Consider the following 19,670-nt stretch of genomic DNA (forward strand, 5'->3'; position numbering starts at 1 on the left):
CTGCGAAGGCAGGGCCAGGCTTACTCCCCTGGAACTTATGTCCCACATTGGAGGGGAAGTTTAGAGTTTAGCTTAGGAGAGATCACATTTGAGCAACAGCCAAGATTTTCTGGAGATGACTCCTAGGCACTAATCATAAGTAGGTTTAGTTTGCTATTACAGAAATAAGGTTCCTAAGGGCAAGCCTTGAAATGGAAGTGTTGGCTTATTATGTTAGGAGCCCCTCTTGCTTAAGAAAATGTCAAGAATTCTCCTGCTGGGTAAATTTAATAGTACGGTGTTTCCCAGTCCCTCAAGGGGATTTGCAAACACTTTTTCATTTTATGAAATGCATTATTATATAGCATTTATTTGTACAGAATATTAAAATTTTATTCCTTATTCCAGGTTCTTTATCAAATGAAGCTTAATTAGGTTGTTTAAATTAACTGACTAGACAGATTAAATTAGAGTGCAATAGAAAACTTAAATTTAGGACACGATAAACATTTTTCTTTTTTTTCTCACACAAAAGTTACATTTTAAAATACAGACAATGTTATTCTTTACCTGTATATTGATATACTTTAGTTTTAACCAGATCAGTTTCATCACATCTTCAATCAGAATTTGATCTTGATTTTTTTTTTGTATGGTGTATGCCAGGTCACATATTATTTTTCCATGTGAGTATTCCGTTATTGCAGTACCATTTGTAGAATTTTTGTTTGCTCGTTTGTTTTTTTGGAAAGTGTATGGGCCGGGAATTGAACCTGGGTCTCCCACATGGCTCAGGTTTTGTTTTTTTTTTCTCCCCTTTAACTGTTGCTGTACAGACCCATTCTGGCTTTCAGAGCTGGGAAACTAAATCTCAGTTTCAGGTGTCACACAGACACTTAAAGTTTCAGGGAACAACCAGGTTATACAAAGAATAAAACATTTTAGAATTTAAAGATAACAGTTAAAGCTTACAATCTGAGCTTTAATTTTTTTGAATTAATTAAGTTTTACGTTTTTATTATGCACTATAACATATATACAAAGCAAAGAAATAAAAAAGCAATAGTTTTTCAAAGCAGCTTTCAACTAGTAGTTACAGGACAGATACCAGAGTTTGTCATGGGCTACCATACGATCCTCTCAGATTTTTCCTTTTAGCTGCTCCAGAGTATAGGGGGCTAGAAGGCTTCAATTTTTTTTTTATCACCACAATTGACTTTTTTTCTTTTTTGTGAAAAATAACATATATACAAAAAAGCAAAAATTTCAAAGCACAGCACCACAATTTAGTTGTAGAACATATTTCAGAGTTTGACATGGGTTACAATGCCACAATTTTAGATTTTTACTTCTAGTTGCTCTAAGATACTGGAGATTAAAAGAGATATCAATTTAATGATTCAGCAGTAATATTCATTTGTTAAATCCTGTCTTCTCTGTATAACTCCACCATCACCTTTGATCTTTCTTTCCCTCTCTTTAGGGGTGTTTGGGCTATGGCCATTCTAACTTTTTCATTTTGAAAGGGGCTATCACTAATATGGGACAGGGAGACGAATTATCTGATATTCGGGAGAGGCTGGGCCCTCTAGGTTTCAGGATTTACCTAGTTGGGGGACCCAACTGGAGATTATAGGTTTCTGGAAAGTTACTCTAGTGCATGGAACCCTTCTGAAATCTTGTATATTGCCCTAGGTGTTCTTTAGGAAAAGAACATTCCATGCTGGATGGTCCTGGTTGGGTTTGGTAGGTTATGATAGGTAGCAATGTCTAACTGAAGCTAGCGTAAGAGCAACCTCAGAGTAACCTCTCGACTCTATTTGAACTCTCTCTGCCAGTGATATTTTATTAGTTACACTTCTTTTCTCCCTTTTGGTCAGGATGGAATTGTTGATCCACAGTGCCAGGGCCAGATTCATCCCTGGAAGTCATCTCTCACATCTCCAGGGAGACTTTCACCCCTAGATATCATGTCCCATGTGGGGAGAGGGCAATGATTTCACTTGCAGAGTTGGGCTTAGAGAGAGTGAGGCCACATCTGATGAGCTTTAATTTTTATAAGCATGTTTAAATGAAGCTACTTTCTGAAATAAAATCTGACAGTTGTTTTGTATTAACAAACCATAGCAGAGCTTTTGTTTCACTTTTACATATTTACCAGAATTATGTTAATCAACAGATAGAATATATATTTTATTTTTTTTAAAAGAAAAATCCTGCCTTTCTTTTAAACGTTTTCCTTGTTACAGATGGAGCTCTGACTTATAGCTGTCTGCATATACTTTTGAAGTATTAGAGCAAAGCAGTGCAGCTGATAATTTGACTGTTTTTATGATCTATAGGTTTTGAAGAATAATTAAAACTATTACTAACAACACCGTACTTTAGCTGAACATCATACAGATTAGTATCAGGATATAACATGGATAGTGAGAACACTGTCAGAGTTTTAGAAATTTTATATAATCTCTAAATATATAATATTGTTATTTTACCTATACAAATTTAAGCAACAACAGGATAGAAAATCTCCTTTAACTGCTGTAGTACTTCCAAAACGCTTCATATGCACTAGGTTAAACTACTTTAGCACCGAACTTATAGAAGATGAAAGAACAAATTATCTCTAGCAGTTTTTATCTGAACAGTGAGAAGACGTCTTCTGAAATAAAGGATGATAAGGCTAAGGATATTAACAAAGATGTTATTCTGATGTAAAATCTTTATTTTCTAGACAAAGTCCTCAGATGATTAAGAAAAGAAGCTTTTTAAAACTTTATATTAAAGAACAGGCTAACAATTCACATTATTGTAACAGGGAGGAAAACTAAACTTTAGTTTTCTGTGAATACCTAGATTGACACAAAAGCTTGCTTTTTTGAAATATATGATAAGCAGACTTAATAAATTTGTTCAGCACTTAACTATGACAGAATTCACTTTCATAAACTCCTTTTTTATAATTCTGTACATTTGTTCAGAGCCTATAGTCAATAAGTAACAAAGAAAATTAATTCCATTAAACTTTCTATCACATAACATATCCATTCCTCATTTCTAATTATGTGCAGTCTGGATAAATAAAAATTATAGGTAGAATGGATATGAAAGCTGATAGAAAGTCTTTATTCTTTTTTAATATAGGCATTTAAGGCAATAAATTTTCTTCTCAGCAGTGCCTTTTCGGCATCCTGTGTTTTGAAATGTTGTGTTTTTATTTTCACTTGCCTTGAGGTATTTACTAATTTATCTTGTAATTTCTTCCATGACCCACTGGTTGTTTGAGTGTATGTTGTTTAACCTCTATATATTTGTGAATTTTATGGCCCTCTGCCTGTTCTTGATTCCAACTTTATTCCATTATGATCTGAGAAAGTGTTTTTATGATTTCAATCTTTTAAAATTTATTGTAATTTGCTTTGTTTTCCTGCATATAGTGTATCTTTTAGAATGATCCATGAGCACTTGAGAAAAATGTGTGTCCTGCTGTTGTGGTGTGTAATGTTCTGCAAATGTCTGTTAAGTCTAGCTCATTTGTCATATTATTAAAAAATATCTGCATTTCTTTATTGATCCTCTGTCTAGATGTTCTGTCTGTTGATGAGAGCGGGGAACTGAAGTCTCTAATTATTATGGTAGAGGTATCTACCTCTCCTTCAGTGTTGTTAGTGTTTGTCTCATATATTTTGGAACCCCAGCTCAGTCCATAAATATTTATGATTGTTATGTCTTCTTGTTGAATTGTTCATTTTATTAATACATACTGTCCTTCTTTATCTCTTTTAATTGTTTTACATTTGAAGTCTGATTTGTCATATATTAGTATAGCTACCTCTACTCGTTTCTGATTATTGTTTGTCTGAAATATCTTTTCCCAGCCTTTTACTTTCAACTTATTTTTCTCCTTGGGTCTAAAGTGAGTCCCCTGTAGACACCATATAGATGGGTCCTGTTTTTTAATCCATTCTGCCAGTCTCTATTTTTTTAATTGTGAAATATAACATATATACAAAAAAGCAATAAATTTCCATACATTTTAACAAGTAGTTATAGAACAGATTTTAAAGTTTGGTATGGGTTATAGTTCCACTATTTTTTGTTTTTTCTTCTAGCTGCTCTAAGACACTGGAGACTGACAGAAATATCAATATAATGATTCAGCAGTCATACCCATTTGTTAAATCCTATGTTCTTTGTTATACTTCTTTTTTATAAATAACATATATACATAAAAGCAATAAATTTCCAAATACATTTTGCCACCCATTATTTGTTTATTTTTTTAATTCAAATTTTTTACTCATTGGTCCATACCATAGATAAAAGGAGCATCACACATAAGGTTTTCACAATCACACAGTCACTTTGCAAAAGCCATAAGATTATACAGTCATCATCAAGAAACATGGCTATCGAAACACAGCTTTACAGTTTCAGGCACTTTCCTCTAGCCACTCTAATACACCTTAAACTAAAAAGGGGATATCTGTATGATGCGTGAGAATAACCTTCAGGATACCCTCTCAACTCAGTTTGAAATCTCTGCCACTGCCACTTTATTTTGTCTCATTTATCTCTTCTTCGTTTTGGTTGAGAAGGTTTTCTCATTCTCTTTATGCTAAGTGCCAGCTCATTCTAGAATTTCTGTCCCATGTTGCCAGGGAGGTTTACACCCCTAGGAGTCAGGCCCCACATAGAGAGGGGGAGGGCAGTGAGTTTGCTTGTCCTCTTGGCTGAGAGAGATCGGCCACGTCTGAGCAACAAAAGAGGTTCTCTGGGGGATGACCCTTAGGCCTGATTTTAAGTAGGCTCAGCCTTTCCTTTGCGGGGATAAGCTTCATGGGAACAAATCCCAAGACTGAGGGCTTCATCTATTGATTTGGTTTTCCCCAGCAGTCTATTTCTTTTGATTGGCAAGTTAAATCCATTAATATTTAATGTTATTACTGTAAATTCAGTACTTTCTCTACCATTTTGTCTTTTGGATTTTATGTGTCATATCTACCATTTTTTCTCTTTTTTACCTTTATTGATAGTCTTCATTTCTACATTCCTCTCCAGACTCCTCTCTCTTACCTTTTCCTATTTGCCTCTAGTGCTCCCTTTAGTATTTCTTACGGAACTGGACTCTTCACCACAAATTCTCTCAGTGATTGCTTGTCTGAAAATATTTTAGTCTCTCTTTCATTTTTGAAGGACAGTTTTACTCAGTATAGAATTCTCAATTTCTCTCTTACAGTCTTAAATATATCATACCATTGCCTTCCCATCTCCAGGGTTTCTGCTGAGGAATCCACACATAGTCTTATTGAGCTTCCCTTGTATGTATGTGATGGATTGCTTTTCTCTTCCTGCTTTCAGAAGAGTATATCTGTTCTTTTTGGGGTACACTGCCCTACTTGGATCTGTAATTTTTCATCTTTTATAAGAGATGGGAAATTTTTAGTGATGATTTCCTTCATTAGTCTTTCTCCTCCTTTTCCATTCTCTTCTGCTTCTTGGACAGCCACAATACATATATTCATGTGCTTCATGTTGTCATTCAGTTCCTGAGATCTTGCTCATATTTTTCCATTCTTTTCCCTACATTTTCTTTTGTGTGTCAGATTTCAGGTACCCAGTCCTTTAGTTTAGGATCCAGTCCTTATCTTGTCTTCTGCCTTTTCAAATCTGTTGCTGCAGGTTTCCATTTTTTATTTCATTTCTTCTATTGTGCCTTTCTTTCCCATTAGTTCTCCAATTTGTTTTTTTTCAAACTTTCAAGTTCTTCTTTTTGTTTGCCCAGTGTCTTCTTAATATCCTCCCTAAACTTATTGATTCGATTTTTGATATTTTCCATGTCTGTTCAAAATCCTGAATTAGTTGTTTCAACTTGTTTCTTATCTGAGGTGTTGATTTGTTCCTTTGACTGGGCCGTATCTTCAGTTTTCCTAGTATGACTTACTATTTTTTTGCTGGCTTCTAGGCATTTGATTTCCTTAGTTTATTCTGAAAGTTGTTTCCACTCTTTTACCTAGGGTATTCTAGCTGGATGGCTTTGTTCTCTGTCTCTTTAACTGCTCAGAATTTTTCAGTTCTTGTTTTTCTGTTTCTTGCCCTGCCAATATGGATTCTTGTTTTTGGAAGAGGGTTGCCTCATATATCATAGACCCTGGTCAGATTTTCTAAACCAGACAGGCCCATGTCTCAGAAGGAAAGAGTAGCCAGCATCAGTTTTCCCTGAGAATAAGATCCAGTAGGTTTTCAGACTTTCCTGTGAAACCTTTGGACTCTTGTGCTTTTCCTATCCTGCCAGGCATGTGGTACTTGTCTGCCCATGGCTTCCCACCAGCTTAAAGTGATGCGGTGCCTTTAATATCAGTAGACTGTCCCTGCCAGAGGCCTGGTTGAGACAGCCATGAAGTAGTAGGATGACTTTGATTGTTTCTGTTTTCCAGCACCTGGGGCCTAAATTCCTTGAAGGAGGAATTCCACTTGAGCTCTGCCTGGCCCACTATTCCTGGGGAAGATGCAGCCTATAGGAAATTAACCTGTTTCACCTGACTGGTAGACTTTGTCTCTCAAACAAGCTTTAGTTCTGCTTTTGCCTGGGGCAGTGTTGGAGCCTGAGAGTGCTTCCAGTTCTATGTAATGAGCTGGTAAGAAATATAAAAAACAAAACAAAACATGAAAGCCTTTGCAAGCCGTACCCCTCTTCTCGGGTTTGTTAATCAAGACCTTGAGTTGGTACATAGCTCTATGTATCTCCAGACTCTGTATGCCCCATTGTCTTTGGGTACAGCCCTTTTCCAGTATTTTGTGCTGTCCAACTCAAAAAACCTCTGGTTCCCCCCGTTAGCCCCACCCCCTCTCTGCTGGTACAAAAATTCCTAGTTCCTTTAGTGCTTATCCCAGGTTTGTCCATGGTAGGAGCTTGTTTTCAGTAGTCAGGATTTGTTAATTAATTCCACAATTGGAGCTTGGTTAAGCTAAGCACTTGCTACTAGTAAAGTCTGTTTCCTTTCCCCTGGAGGAGCCAGCCTTCCATGCACATGGGGGAGGGGTGCTGGCCTCTGTGGCTTGGGGAATTTACAGTTCTGTCTGGGATCTCAGTTGCTCCACCTGGCCCAGACTTGTGTATTCTGCCTGTCTGGTCACTGATGTTCCTCCCAGCAGTTGTTCTGTACCATTCCTGACTGTTTACTAGCCGCTCTGTAGGATGAACTGAATTCTACACTTCATTATGCCAGTATCTTGACCTGCCCCTCGCTTAACCTCTTTTTTTCCTGTAGTCTGTTTTTCAAGCGGGGTTTATGATACTTGGCGAGGTGTATTTCATAGTGTACAATTTAAACTACTTGGGAAAAAAGGACCCTTTCCTTTGTTTATCACTATTATTACTTTGATCAGAGTTTGCTTTATGGCAGATTTCATGTTTTAAAATGAAAGGAGAAGAAGAATTCAGAAAGAACAAAAAAATGTAACCCATAATTTATACATTTGAATGAATATTACCTTTCTGAACAGTTATCTTAAGAATCTATATACTTGCTACAATTGTTCAAAATATCTATTGAATTTCATTTTAAATGAAATTTTAAAAATTTTTTAAAATAATGGCTTTAGGGGTATGTTTGCATCAGTACAAAGATGTTACCTGTTTAACAGGTAACAGTATACTGAACTCAGTTAATAGTTGTTGCTTCTACCTGATGCTAATTATTTGTTTTCAGGACATTTTTTACTACATGTGGACTTCAGCACAGCAGAGTTTTGATGAATATATTCATAGGTTAGACTGCTAGAAATAGTTCATCTTTGAATAAAGAATTGATTGTTTATTTGTTTTTTCCTAGTCAGCAGATAAGCAGCGAGCCCTGGAAGAAACCAAAGCCTACACCACTCAGTCCTTAGCAAGTGTTGCCTATCTGATAAATACCTTGGCCAACAATGTTCTGCAGATGCTGGATATCCAGGCATCCCAGCTACGAAGAATGGAATCTTCAATCAATCACATTTCACAAGTGAGATCACACTGTTTTCCTATTTTGTCTAGAGCAATGCTTAGTAATAAGCACAGTCTGTAGTTTTGGCAGCCTTTATTATGTGAGTTAACTTACACTTAGGATTTGGGAAATTCAAACTTAATATTAGATTGTTATCTAATTCTGTCTTTTTTTGGAGTGGTTATCTTTTCTATGACTTTGATAGAGAAATAAACTTTCAATGGGTCTAACAAAATTGAGATGTCATGTTAAAATAATCAGCCTTGAGGTGAAAATTTTTTTTGTCTGGTTTCCTCCAAATTTTATCAAATTTTACAATTCTTTATATTTTAAAAAAGATAAATGTGATGGTTTGGTGGCTTGGTTTGTTTATTTATTTTTTTCATGGTGATAGGATCTGTTTACTAAGTTCCTACCATACCTCAGTACTAGAAAGACCAAACTAGTTGACCAGAAAACCTTATAAAGCTATATTTATATAGAACTTTAGAAGGTAGAGGGTATAATTCACCATTTTAAAAGTCATGCTAATGAAAATACAGCAAGAGAGGGAAAAAATGGGAAAAAACCTTTCCTGACTACTGAAGATTTTTACTATCAATATTTTGGTGCATTTCTTTCTAATACTTTTTTTTTTTTTAACTTTTTTTTATTGTATAATATAACATTACAAAGCAAAGAAAGAAAAAAGTTTTCAAAGCACTCTTCAACAAGTAGTTAGAGGAAAGATCCCAGAATTGTCATGGGCTACCATCCCATCATCTCACATTTTTCCTTCTAGCTGTCTAATACCTGTTCTTTAAATGAAGCTGTGATTATATTATTTGTAGAATTTTGTATTCTGGTTTTTACATTTACCATTAAAATACACGTTGTCAGGATATGATAAGCTCTTCATAAACATTTTCAAGGGATATGTAATGTTGCATGTATATGCCATAGATTTCATAATCATTCCTATATATTGGGGCCATTTTAAATAATACTGCAATGAAGTACAAGTTGAATTGCAAAATGCCTTTTATAAACCATTTAAATGATAATGGTTGTTATCTGACTGACTCTTTGAAGAGATATTTGAATTTTTTTGTTTTAGTACTCCTGTAATTAGAATAATTTGATAGTATTAACTCTTTGGATCAAAATGATTAGAACTCTTCTGGATTAAAAAGAACTTTGAAATGTGTATGTTATCGTTTTTTAGTATATCTTGAGAATTCAGTATGTTTCTAAAATTGACTAATCCAACCATTTTTGAAAGTGTGAAGTTTAGTAAATCTGGATAGTCACATCAAATATAGTCCAGATAATTATATCAGATATGTGAGGTCTACTCTATGTTTTTTGTTTGAAACTTCATCAGACTGATTCAGTGGAATTTTTTGTTATTTTATCTTAAATCTGAATTTGCCACTTTAAGGGTTTCTTCACCTGCCATTTAATTTCTCTAGGCATTGTATTCTTCTTATTATTTTTTTGCTGCTTGTATTGCTGAGTATCTTGAAAGGGTAGTGAATTTTATTGAGAGTGAGGTAAATTTTAATCAGGAAAGGCTTCTTGGGGAAATCATCTGTGGCATTTGAAAAAAATTTTTTTCTATTAATTTTTAAATTAAAAAAATTATAGAAAGAAACACAAGTATTCTTAACGTGTGATCATTCTGTTCTACATATATAATCAGTAATTCACAATATCATCACATAGTTGCATATTCATCATCATGATAATTTCTTAGAACATTTACTTCAATTCAAAAAAGTAATAAAAAGACAGCAGAAAAAAACTGTATATATACCATACCCCTTACCCCTCCCTTTCATTGATCACTAGCATTTCAAACTAAATTTATTTTGACATTTGTTCCCCCTATTATTTATTTATTTTTCTGGTAGATCTTTTATTTTTTTTAATTTTTTTTACTAATGTTTTGTTAATTAAAAAAATTACAAGAAAGAAACGCAAACATACTTAATATATGCTCATTCTGTTCTACATGTATAATCAGTAATTCACAACATCATTACATAATTGCATATTCATCATCATGATCATTTCTTAGAACATTTGCATCAATTCAGAAAAATAAAAAGACAACAGAAAAATAAAACAAAAACAGAAAAAGAAAAAAGAAATTTTTACATACAATACCCCTTACTCCTCCCTTTTATTGATCATTAGCATTTCAAACTGAATTTATTTTAACATTTAACAAATGTTAAATATTTTTTATTTTTTATTCCCCTATTAAAAAATTTTATATTATTTTATGCCCCTACTATTTTATTTTTATTCCATATGTTCTACTCATCTGTTGACAAGGTAGATAAAAGGAGCATCAGACACAAGGTTTTCACAATCACACAGTCACATTGTGAAAGCTATATCATTACACAATCATCATCAAGAAACATGGCTACTGGAACACAGCTCTACATTTTCAGGCAGTTCCCTCCAACCTCTCCATTACATCTTGAATAACAAGGTGATATCTACTTAATGCCTAAGAATAACCTCCAGGATAATCTCTCGACTCTGTTTGGAATCTCACAGCCACTGACACTTTGTCTCATTTCACACTTTCCCTTTTTGGTCGAGAAGGTTTTCTCAATCCCTTGATGCTGAGTCTCAGCTCATTCTAGGGTTTTTCTCAATCCCTCAATGCTGAGTCTCAGCTCATTCTAGGATTTCTGTCCCACGTTGCTAGGAAGGTCCACACCCCTGGGAGTCATGTCCCATGTAGACAGGGGAAAGGTGGTGAGTTTGCTTGTTGTGTTGACTGGAGAGAGAGCCCACATCTGAGCAACAAAAGAGATTCTCTTAGGGGTGACTCTTAGGCCTAATTTTAAGTAGGCTTGACCTATCCTTTGTGGAGTTAAGTTTCATATGAGCAAACCTGAAGACTCGGGGCTCAGTCTATAGCTTTGGTTGTCCACACTGCTTGTGAGAATATCAAGAATTCAACTTGGGAAGGTTGAAATTTTCCCCCGTTCTCACCATTCCCTGAAGGGGACTTTGCAAATACGTTTCCACTCACTGATCAAATCACTCTGGGATTCATTGGGGCATCACTCTGGACAAACCAACAAAATCTCATGTCCTACCCAACATTCCATGTACTTATGGTGTTCAACCAAGCTATCTACATAAGTTATATTAGGAAATGCACTAGTCAAAATATAAATTTTGTACCAAATAAACATTTTTTGCTTTAGTCTCACACATAAGTTGAAATTTTAAAATATTAATTACCATCTATTTTCAGCACCCTGCAATAATGATATTCCTTTGTTCTTCCTCATGCAAAAACATTTTTAAAATTTGTACATTTAGTCAGTATCATTATACACTCTAGGCATTCCTAGATTATACCATCTCAGTGTTTATCATCTATCTTTCTGATTTCATTTATGTCCCCAGCCCTCCTCCCTCTATCATTCTCACATTCAGCTTCATTCAGTGTTTAACATAATTGTATGACAGGTAGTATTGTGCTGTCCATTTCTGAGTTTTTATATTCAGTCCTGTTGTACAATCTATATCCCTTCTGCCCCAATTACCCAATATCTTACCCTATTTCTATCTCCTGATGGTCTCTGTTACCAACGAAATATTCCAAGTTTATTCACTGATGTCAGTTCATACCAGTGAGACCATACAGTATATGTCCTTTTGTTTCTGGCTAATCTCACTCAGCATAATGTCCTTAAGGTCCATCCATGTTGTTACGTACTTCATAACTTTATTTTGTCTTAAAGCTGCATAATATTCCGGCGTATGTATATACCACAGCTTGTTTAGCCACTCATCTGTTGCTGGACATTTTGGCTGTTTCCATCTCTTGGTAATTGTAAATAATGCTGCTATAGTGATGTGCAAATGTCTGTTTGTGTCCTTGCCCTCATGTCCTTTGAGTAGAAACAGCATATAGATGGGTCTTGTTTTTTAATCCATTCTGCCAGTCTATGCCTTTTGATTGGGAATTTAATCCATTAACATTTAGTGTTATTACTGTACAGGTAGTACTTTCTTCTACTATTTTACGTTCTGGATTTTATATGTCATATCTAATTTTTCTTCTTTTTACCTTTACTCATAGTCTTCCTTTCTACACTCTTCTCCACACCTCTGTCTTCTGTCTTCATATCTGTCTCTAGTGCTACTTTAGTATTTCTTGCAGAGCTGGTCTCTTGGTCACAAATTCTCTCAGTGATTTTTTGTTTGAAATGTTTTAATTTCTCCCTCATTTTTGAAGGACAATTTTGCTGGATATAGAATTCTTGCTTGGTGGTTTTTCTCTTTTAGTAATTTAAATATGTCATCCCACTGTCTTCTCGCCTCCATGGTTTCTGCTGAGAAATCTACTCATAGTCTTATTGGGCTTCCCTTGTATGTGATGGATGCTTTTCTCTTGTTCTGATTAGTAAATGTCTTGGAGTACGTCTGTTTAGATCTATTCTCTTTGGAGTACGCTGCCCTTCTTGGATCTGTAATTTTAAGTCTTTCATAAGAGTTGGGAAATTTTCAGTGATAATTTCCTCCATTAGTTTTTCTCCTCTTTATCCCTTCTGTTCTCCTTCTGTGACACCCACAACACGTACATTTGGGCGCTTCATGTTGTCATTCAGTTCCCTGAGTCCCTGCTCATATTTTTCCATTTTTTCCCCTATATTTTCTTTTTCTTGTTAGATTTCAGATGCTCTGTCCTCCAGTTCACTAATCCTATTTCTGCCTCTCGAAATTACCATTATAGGTTTCCATTGTTTTTTCATCTCTTCTATTGTGCCTTTCATTCCCATAAATTCTGTGATTTGTTTTTTCAGATTTTCGATTTCTTCGTTTTGTTCATTCCTTGTCTTCTTAATATCCTCCCTCAATTCATTGATTTGGTTTTTGATGAGGTTTTCCATGTCTGTTTGTATATTCTGAATTAATTGTTTCAGCTTCTATATTTCATTTGAATTGTTGGTTTGTCCCTTTGACTGGGCCATATCTTCAGTTTTCCTAGTGTGATTTGTTATTTTTTGCTGGTGTCTAGGCATTTAATTACCTTAATTAGTTTATTCTGGAGATTGCATTCACTTTTTTTACCTAGTGTTTTCTTGCTGGATGAATTTGTTGTCTGTTCTTTGATGCTCTGTTTTCTGGACCTCTAGCTTAGGTTTTGTTTAACAGAGGAGAACTTTTCAGTTCTTGTTTTCTTATTTCTTGCCCTGCCTGCATGGTGCCTTTTCCCCCCACCCTTAGGAGGATCTACTTAGGTATTATAGACCCCAGCCGGATTTTCCAAGACCAAACTGGCCTCCTGTCAGGAGGAAAGAGTCACCTGCATCGGTTTTCCCTGAGGGTGAGACCCAGCAGGTTGAAAGACTTTCCTGTGAAGTCTCTGGGCTCTGTTTTTATTATCCTGCTCTGTGTGTGGCACTTGTCTACCGGCACGTCCCACCAGCATAAGATGATACGGTACCTTTAACTTTGGCGGACTCTCCCTGCTGGAGACTTGGTGGAGACAGAGAGAGGAGAGGTTGTAGGCTGGTTTTAATGGCTTCAAATTACTAAGCCCTGGTGTCTGAATTCCTTGAGGAAGGGATTCCACCTGAGTTGGGCATCACCCCTCCCCTGGGGAAGACACAGGCTCCAGACAAGCCCTCAAATGAACTTGTTTCTTCCTATGCCTGGGGCAGTTGCAGCCTGAGAAGCCCTGCCACTGTATCCAAAGGCAGTCAAGCCTTTGTAGAAACACAGCCACAAAAACCTCTGTTTCCTTTTTCTTTTCTCTTTTTTCCATCAGTGCTGCGTCCTTGGTGCTGGGGCAAAAATGTGCGACCTTCGCTTTGACCATGTTCACCTGAGTTTGGGGCCTATTTTTAGTAGTCAGAATTTGTTAATTCTACAATTGGCGTTTGGTTGGGCTCAGCCCCTGCTACTGGTCAAGTCTCTTTCCTTTCCCCTCTGGCAAGCAGCCTGTGGGGAAGGGGCTCCAGCTACCGTGGCTTGGGGAACTTACGGTCCTGGGTGGGCTCACAGCTGGTCCATCTGGTCCAGACTGGCGTATGCTGTGTGTCCAGTCACTGAGGTGGCCCCAGGAGCTGTTCTGTACTGTTTCTGGTTATTTAATAGTTGTTCTGGAGGACGGACTAAAACGTGCACATTGCTAAGCAGCCATCTTGACCTGGACTCCATCTCTGGCATTTAAATGATGACACATGAACTTGGTAGAAGGAGGGAGATAACAGTATTGCTAATCTGTATAGAATTTCAAGATATGTTCTTTAGGCTCTTCATATTTCTGCACGTATTAAATCTTGACTCACAAAAGAACATAAGAAGAAAAGAGTAAGTATAGAAAAGAAATTAATATTGTGGAGTTCTTAAAAGGAGAGGCAGCTTTTTATTATTTTGTAGGGGAAGTAGGAAAGATTGTGTTGGTAGAGGCTAAAAACAAGTCTTTTCTTATTAGAATTCAGTAATCCTTTGGTAGAAAATGTCATAACATCAAGCAGAAAGATGAATACAATTAGGGCTACCCTAGATTTCTAAGTATATGTATTAATTCAGTTAATAAGAACATTTTCTTTTTGCATATCAGATAAATTGATGCTAGCTTAATGTGGTCTAATTAATATGATCTTTTTTAACTACTCCAATGGATTAGGCAGAAAATGAGAGATAGATGGTTAGAGATTAGTAGATTAGGAATAAAAGAGGACAGAGTCCAAGCTATCAAGAGTTTGATGAAGCGTCTTAATTTGGAGTTGAGGGTCTGAGAGTGGTAAAACCTGGAGAGATGGGGAATCTGCAATTCTAAAGCACTTATTAAATTTATGCAAAATGTATCTTAGTATATTTGGATGAGGGATTGAGTAGAAGAAATGGGTTGTTGGGGACTATAAGAGATAAGAGTAAATTATTTTTTATTTTTATATATTTTGTAATACTTCAAGAATTGAATTTTTTCGATTATGTTCAATACAGGTATATTCCTTTGTTCAAAAGTCATTTGTGGGTGGAATGGGTGATGGTGGTACTACGTGGCTGAAGTGTCATGAGGGGAGCTTGCAGCATGCAAGATAAGCATAGTGATAACAATGAGAAGGATAGAAAACTAATAAGGAGTTGTGGGAGAAGAGATGTACAAATCCTGTACTGTTGGAGTGATATTCCTTGGTGTGTTATTTTGTTGACAGAGTCTGTATCAAACACTAATAGTTTTAATAGTTTTAATAGTTTTAATAGCAGTGTGCTTGCATTTGCTTTGGTGTTAATCGTTGGCTAGCTAAACACATTTTTTACTTTCCGCAGGTAAATGGTATCATTGAGGTCCAGTCTAAGTAAGGCTAAATTATGTCCTATACGCTTAGAAACCCAGAATAAATTTGATATAATTTTCTATCAAAATCAGTATTAATTACTATATCTAAGCCAATTAGAATTTCAAAATTCTTGAAATCTCAAGCAGAATGTCCATGGTCTCCCTCACTGCATTCAGATTCCCTGCTGCTGCCCCACCCACAGCGCTCCAGGGCTGCTACTACTCTCCGTAGCTGAGTCTGCTGAACGATTATTTTTAAATGTAACCAGATTAATCATTGGGACTCTCTTAGTCATTATATTTAGTTAAATCCTAATGAAGAGGTAAAAAATAGTGTGCTTTAACCTAGGAATTGGCAAACTTTTACTTTAAAGGGCCAGTTAGTAAATATTATAGGCTTCATGGGGCCTTAAGGTCTCTGTTGCAACTACTCATCTCTGCCTTTGTGACACAAAAGGGGCCAAGTGTAAGTAAAAGATCATGACTGTGTTCCACCTACTACTTTATTTTATGGACACCAAAATTTAGAGTTCATATAATTTTCAAATGCTACGACATGCATTTTATTTTTTTTTCCTCTAACTGTTACAAAGTGGAAGCAGTACTCTAAGCTTGTGAATTTTTAAAAATACAGTTTGGGGGCAGATTTGGCTTGTGGTTCACCAATCCCTGCTTTAACCTAATAATGTAGAAAATCACTAATTCAAAAAAGGAGATTTAGCATTTTTATAGTTGATAGTATGAATAGCAATGTTAAATCTCTGGGCATTTATATATGTATATATGGATATTAGAGAGTTATATTTTTTTGTATTGTGTTTATATTATTTTTTTCAGACAGTTGATATTCATAAAGAGAAAGTTGCAAGAAGAGAAATTGGTATTTTGACCACTAATAAAAACACTTCAAGGACACATAAGATTATTGCTCCAGCCAACCTTGAACGACCAGTTCGTTATATTAGGAAACCTATCGACTACACAATTCTAGATGATATTGGACATGGAGTAAAGGTAGGTATTATTTTTGTCAGACTTTTAAAAACGATAACCCATAATGGAACTAATTCTTTAAGCTTTTATCTTTTCTTCCCTAGAGGACCAAGTCTTGGCCCAGTTGTGTACCTCATGATTCCTACTATAAATGTTTTATCACACTTGTTTTTTCTTCATTCTCTCTTCTTGAGTTTTAAATCAGTCATTTTTTAATGAATTGCACTGGCTTAATCAGTTATGATAATACCTCATGTAGATCTTGGTAAATAAGAATGGTGTAGTCTTTATAATCTTTTAATGATTTAATGTAACTGATTAAAAAGGTATTTTATGTTCTTGAAGTATGTATCTTTTCTCAAGTTTTTCATCAGATTTTTGGCACTAGTTTTCAGAAACAGCATATATAAATAAACATGCAGTTAGAATTTTTCTAATAGAATTTATTAACTTTTGGGGATAAGAATAGTGTAGATAAAAGTAATATGTGAATTAGTGTTTCCACTGCTTTTGATTTTATAGCCATTGTATATTTTGGCTAGCTTTTAAAATGTATTTGAGTGCCTGTTATATGTATCAGATAACATAATCAAAACTAAGAATCACATGAATTTCATTTAAATTGATGGTTTGTACTTAAGATACTATTCAGAGCTCCAGCTAAGTTAAAATTTGTATCTGATAAGTAATTTGAAAGATGATTTATCAGATGTAACTGAGTAAATATATATGTCCTTGTAAGTGAAATTTAGCACACTGTACAGTTCAGGCAATTGATTTATTTCTAATAGTGTATGTAAATAAAAAATATATCCCACATTGTTATGGTTGAAAATCATTTGAAATCTAATTTTAATGTGGATTTAGTTAAAGAAAATTTACAGTGTACGTTTGTTTTTTAAATCTTTAATTCTTCCTCAAGAGTTTTGATAAAAGCAATATTATTTGGATTTGATATTTAATTTTGTAATTGATCTTTACATGCATTTAGATTACTAACTACAGTATGTTAAAATAGGATGTATAATTGGATGGATCATGAAGAACTGAAATTTATTCTAACCTGGGAAAATCTTTTCAGATTTAATCAAGGCTAACAAGGCTTTTTAGCCCTTAGAATATAAAACATCATATTTGTGCTTGCTTATTACTTGTATAATAAGATGGAGATTGCCCCTCCCCTCCTAGTTCTTGTTTAATCCTCAGAGTAAAATGTTATTATTTGGGACTGTGTTGTTCCTTCATTGTTTGTACTTTTAGCATTTAGAAGGGACTAATTTGAAGAAATTTTTTGAATAAAACAGTGTCTTAAATAATTTCATCCAAAACAAAAAAAAAAGCACCAAAACAAACTCCTGTCCATGACGCATTCTGCTTTAACCACTCTTTCTATGATCTACTGAAACATTATTTTGTTAATGCTGAATGCTTAACTTGTTTTTTCTTTGTTTTTTTTTTCCTTTCTCTTCACATCCTGACGTTCCAACTAACCTTTCAATGCTTTTTTTCCTTACCTCTTTTATTTGCTCCATTTATGCATTAAGTGGTTGCTTAGATTTAAGGTAAGAGATTCCAGGGCTGGATTTCCATTCTTTGTTCTTACGTAGAATATTACATATGGGGAGTGAAAAGATATTTGTACTTGACCTTTTAAAACCAACAATTGATTATTTTATTTTATTTTTGTCGTGCAACTTTATGGTATGTCATCATGTTCCATGAGGGCAGATATTTTGTGTATTTATTCATTGCTATATCCTTTGTACCTATAAAGAGTGCCTGACGCCTATTAGATGCTCAGTAAATATTCATTGAATGGTTATTTTGCAGTGTTATAATAATATTAATATTTTGTGAAATTGAAGTGCAAGTTACCCTAAAGTAAAATTTTAGGAGAAAAAATTAATTGGATTCTTGTAAATGTAGATTTTTAAAAAATGGATTGGAGAGCCAGCTAATGTGCTTCTTTAACCCTCCCCCTGTGTAATAGCCTTTTATTCTATAAATGGTGTGCTTAATATGCATCTTGTGGCTAGTGTGTCATTATCTCTTGACTCTTAATAAATATAAAGAAATTGAGAAGCAAACAATTTTCAGTGTCATGTTTTTTTTTAAGTTGCAGTGTCACATAATTACAAAATAATTTTCAAATTTCTGTATAAAATATGTATTTCAGTATTCACTTCCTTCAAGAGTTTTTTTGAAGTAGAGAATTAATTAGGTACAATGCATCAAAAGCTCATGGTAGTGTTTGACAAAATACAAGTTAGGAACTAGATAATATATCCTTTTGGTTTTTTTCTCAGTAACATTTGAAAGTTTTAGAGTACTAATGGTGAAATAAAGTCAACTATTTTCCACAAGGCTGTCAAATAGAAGCTTAATAAAATTACTTTCATTATACTTGCATGCATTTCCTTTTTGTTCTTTTTTCTCCCCCCCCCCCCGCCCCCACATGGGCAGGCACTGGGAATTGAACCTGGGTCTCTGGCATGGCAGGTGAGAATTCTGCCACAGAGCCACCGTCCCACCACCCTCTTCTTTTTTCTTAATCAAATTTTATAATATAAATATATATATATATATATTCTTCACCTGACTGTTAAAAGAAGTGACCATGCCAACACAGCAAAGTAAAGCTCTGACAACTAATACTTTTTTACAAAAAATTTAAGTTTTCTACCTTGTTTTTTTTTTTAAAGGGGTACATGGTCCAGAAATTGAATGTGAGTCTCCTGCATGGAAGGTGCGCATTCTACCACTGAACCTAAAATTTTTTACTTTTGAAATAACACAAACCCTACACAAAGAACTCCCAACATACCACCCCCCCTCAGATACCTAGAGCCACTCATTTTAACATTTTGCCACATTTACCGTACCATTCTATCTATTCATCAGTCTCTCAGTCCATCTATCTATCGTGCTCCTTGAAATCATGGTACCTTTCTATGAAAAAAGATAATTCACTTTTGTTGCTACCTTAACTACATTTATGAAGTTTAAGAAATTTAATATAAAGCTTATAGTCTATACTGCAATTTTCCTTTTTTTTTGGTATGGGCAGGCACTAGGAATCGAACCCATGTTTCCAGCATGGCAGGTGAGAATTATGCCACTGAGCCACCATCGCACTGCCCTAGAATTTTTTCATATGACCCATTAATGTCCTTTTGAGCCTTCTCTCCTCCCTTGTATTGCCTCGTCCAGAAACATGTATTACCTTCAATTATCATGTGTCTTCAGTTGCTCTTTTTTTTCCTATCGTGAGAAAGTACGTACAACATAGACTTTCCCAAATCAGCTACTCCAAGCATACCATCATCACCTTCCATTCATAAACTTTCCCACCTCTCCAAACAGAAACTCTATATCTATTTTGCATTAACTCCGCATTCTCCCAC

At 35.0% G+C, this 19,670-nt stretch overlaps 1 protein-coding gene across 1 annotated transcript in view; it reads left to right on the forward strand.

Moving 5' to 3' along the window:
• ABI2 (abl interactor 2) overlaps positions 1-19,670 on the forward strand; it is a 200,066-nt gene that overhangs the window by 88,552 nt on the left and 91,844 nt on the right. The window contains 2 exon segments of the mRNA XM_077154784.1: positions 7,815-7,982; positions 16,111-16,287. Coding sequence (XP_077010899.1) covers positions 7,815-7,982; positions 16,111-16,287 — 345 coding nt within the window.

The sequence above is a fragment of the Tamandua tetradactyla genome, chromosome 3 (genome assembly GCF_023851605.1).
Source record: "Tamandua tetradactyla isolate mTamTet1 chromosome 3, mTamTet1.pri, whole genome shotgun sequence".
NCBI classification, from domain to species: domain Eukaryota; kingdom Metazoa; phylum Chordata; class Mammalia; order Pilosa; family Myrmecophagidae; genus Tamandua; species Tamandua tetradactyla.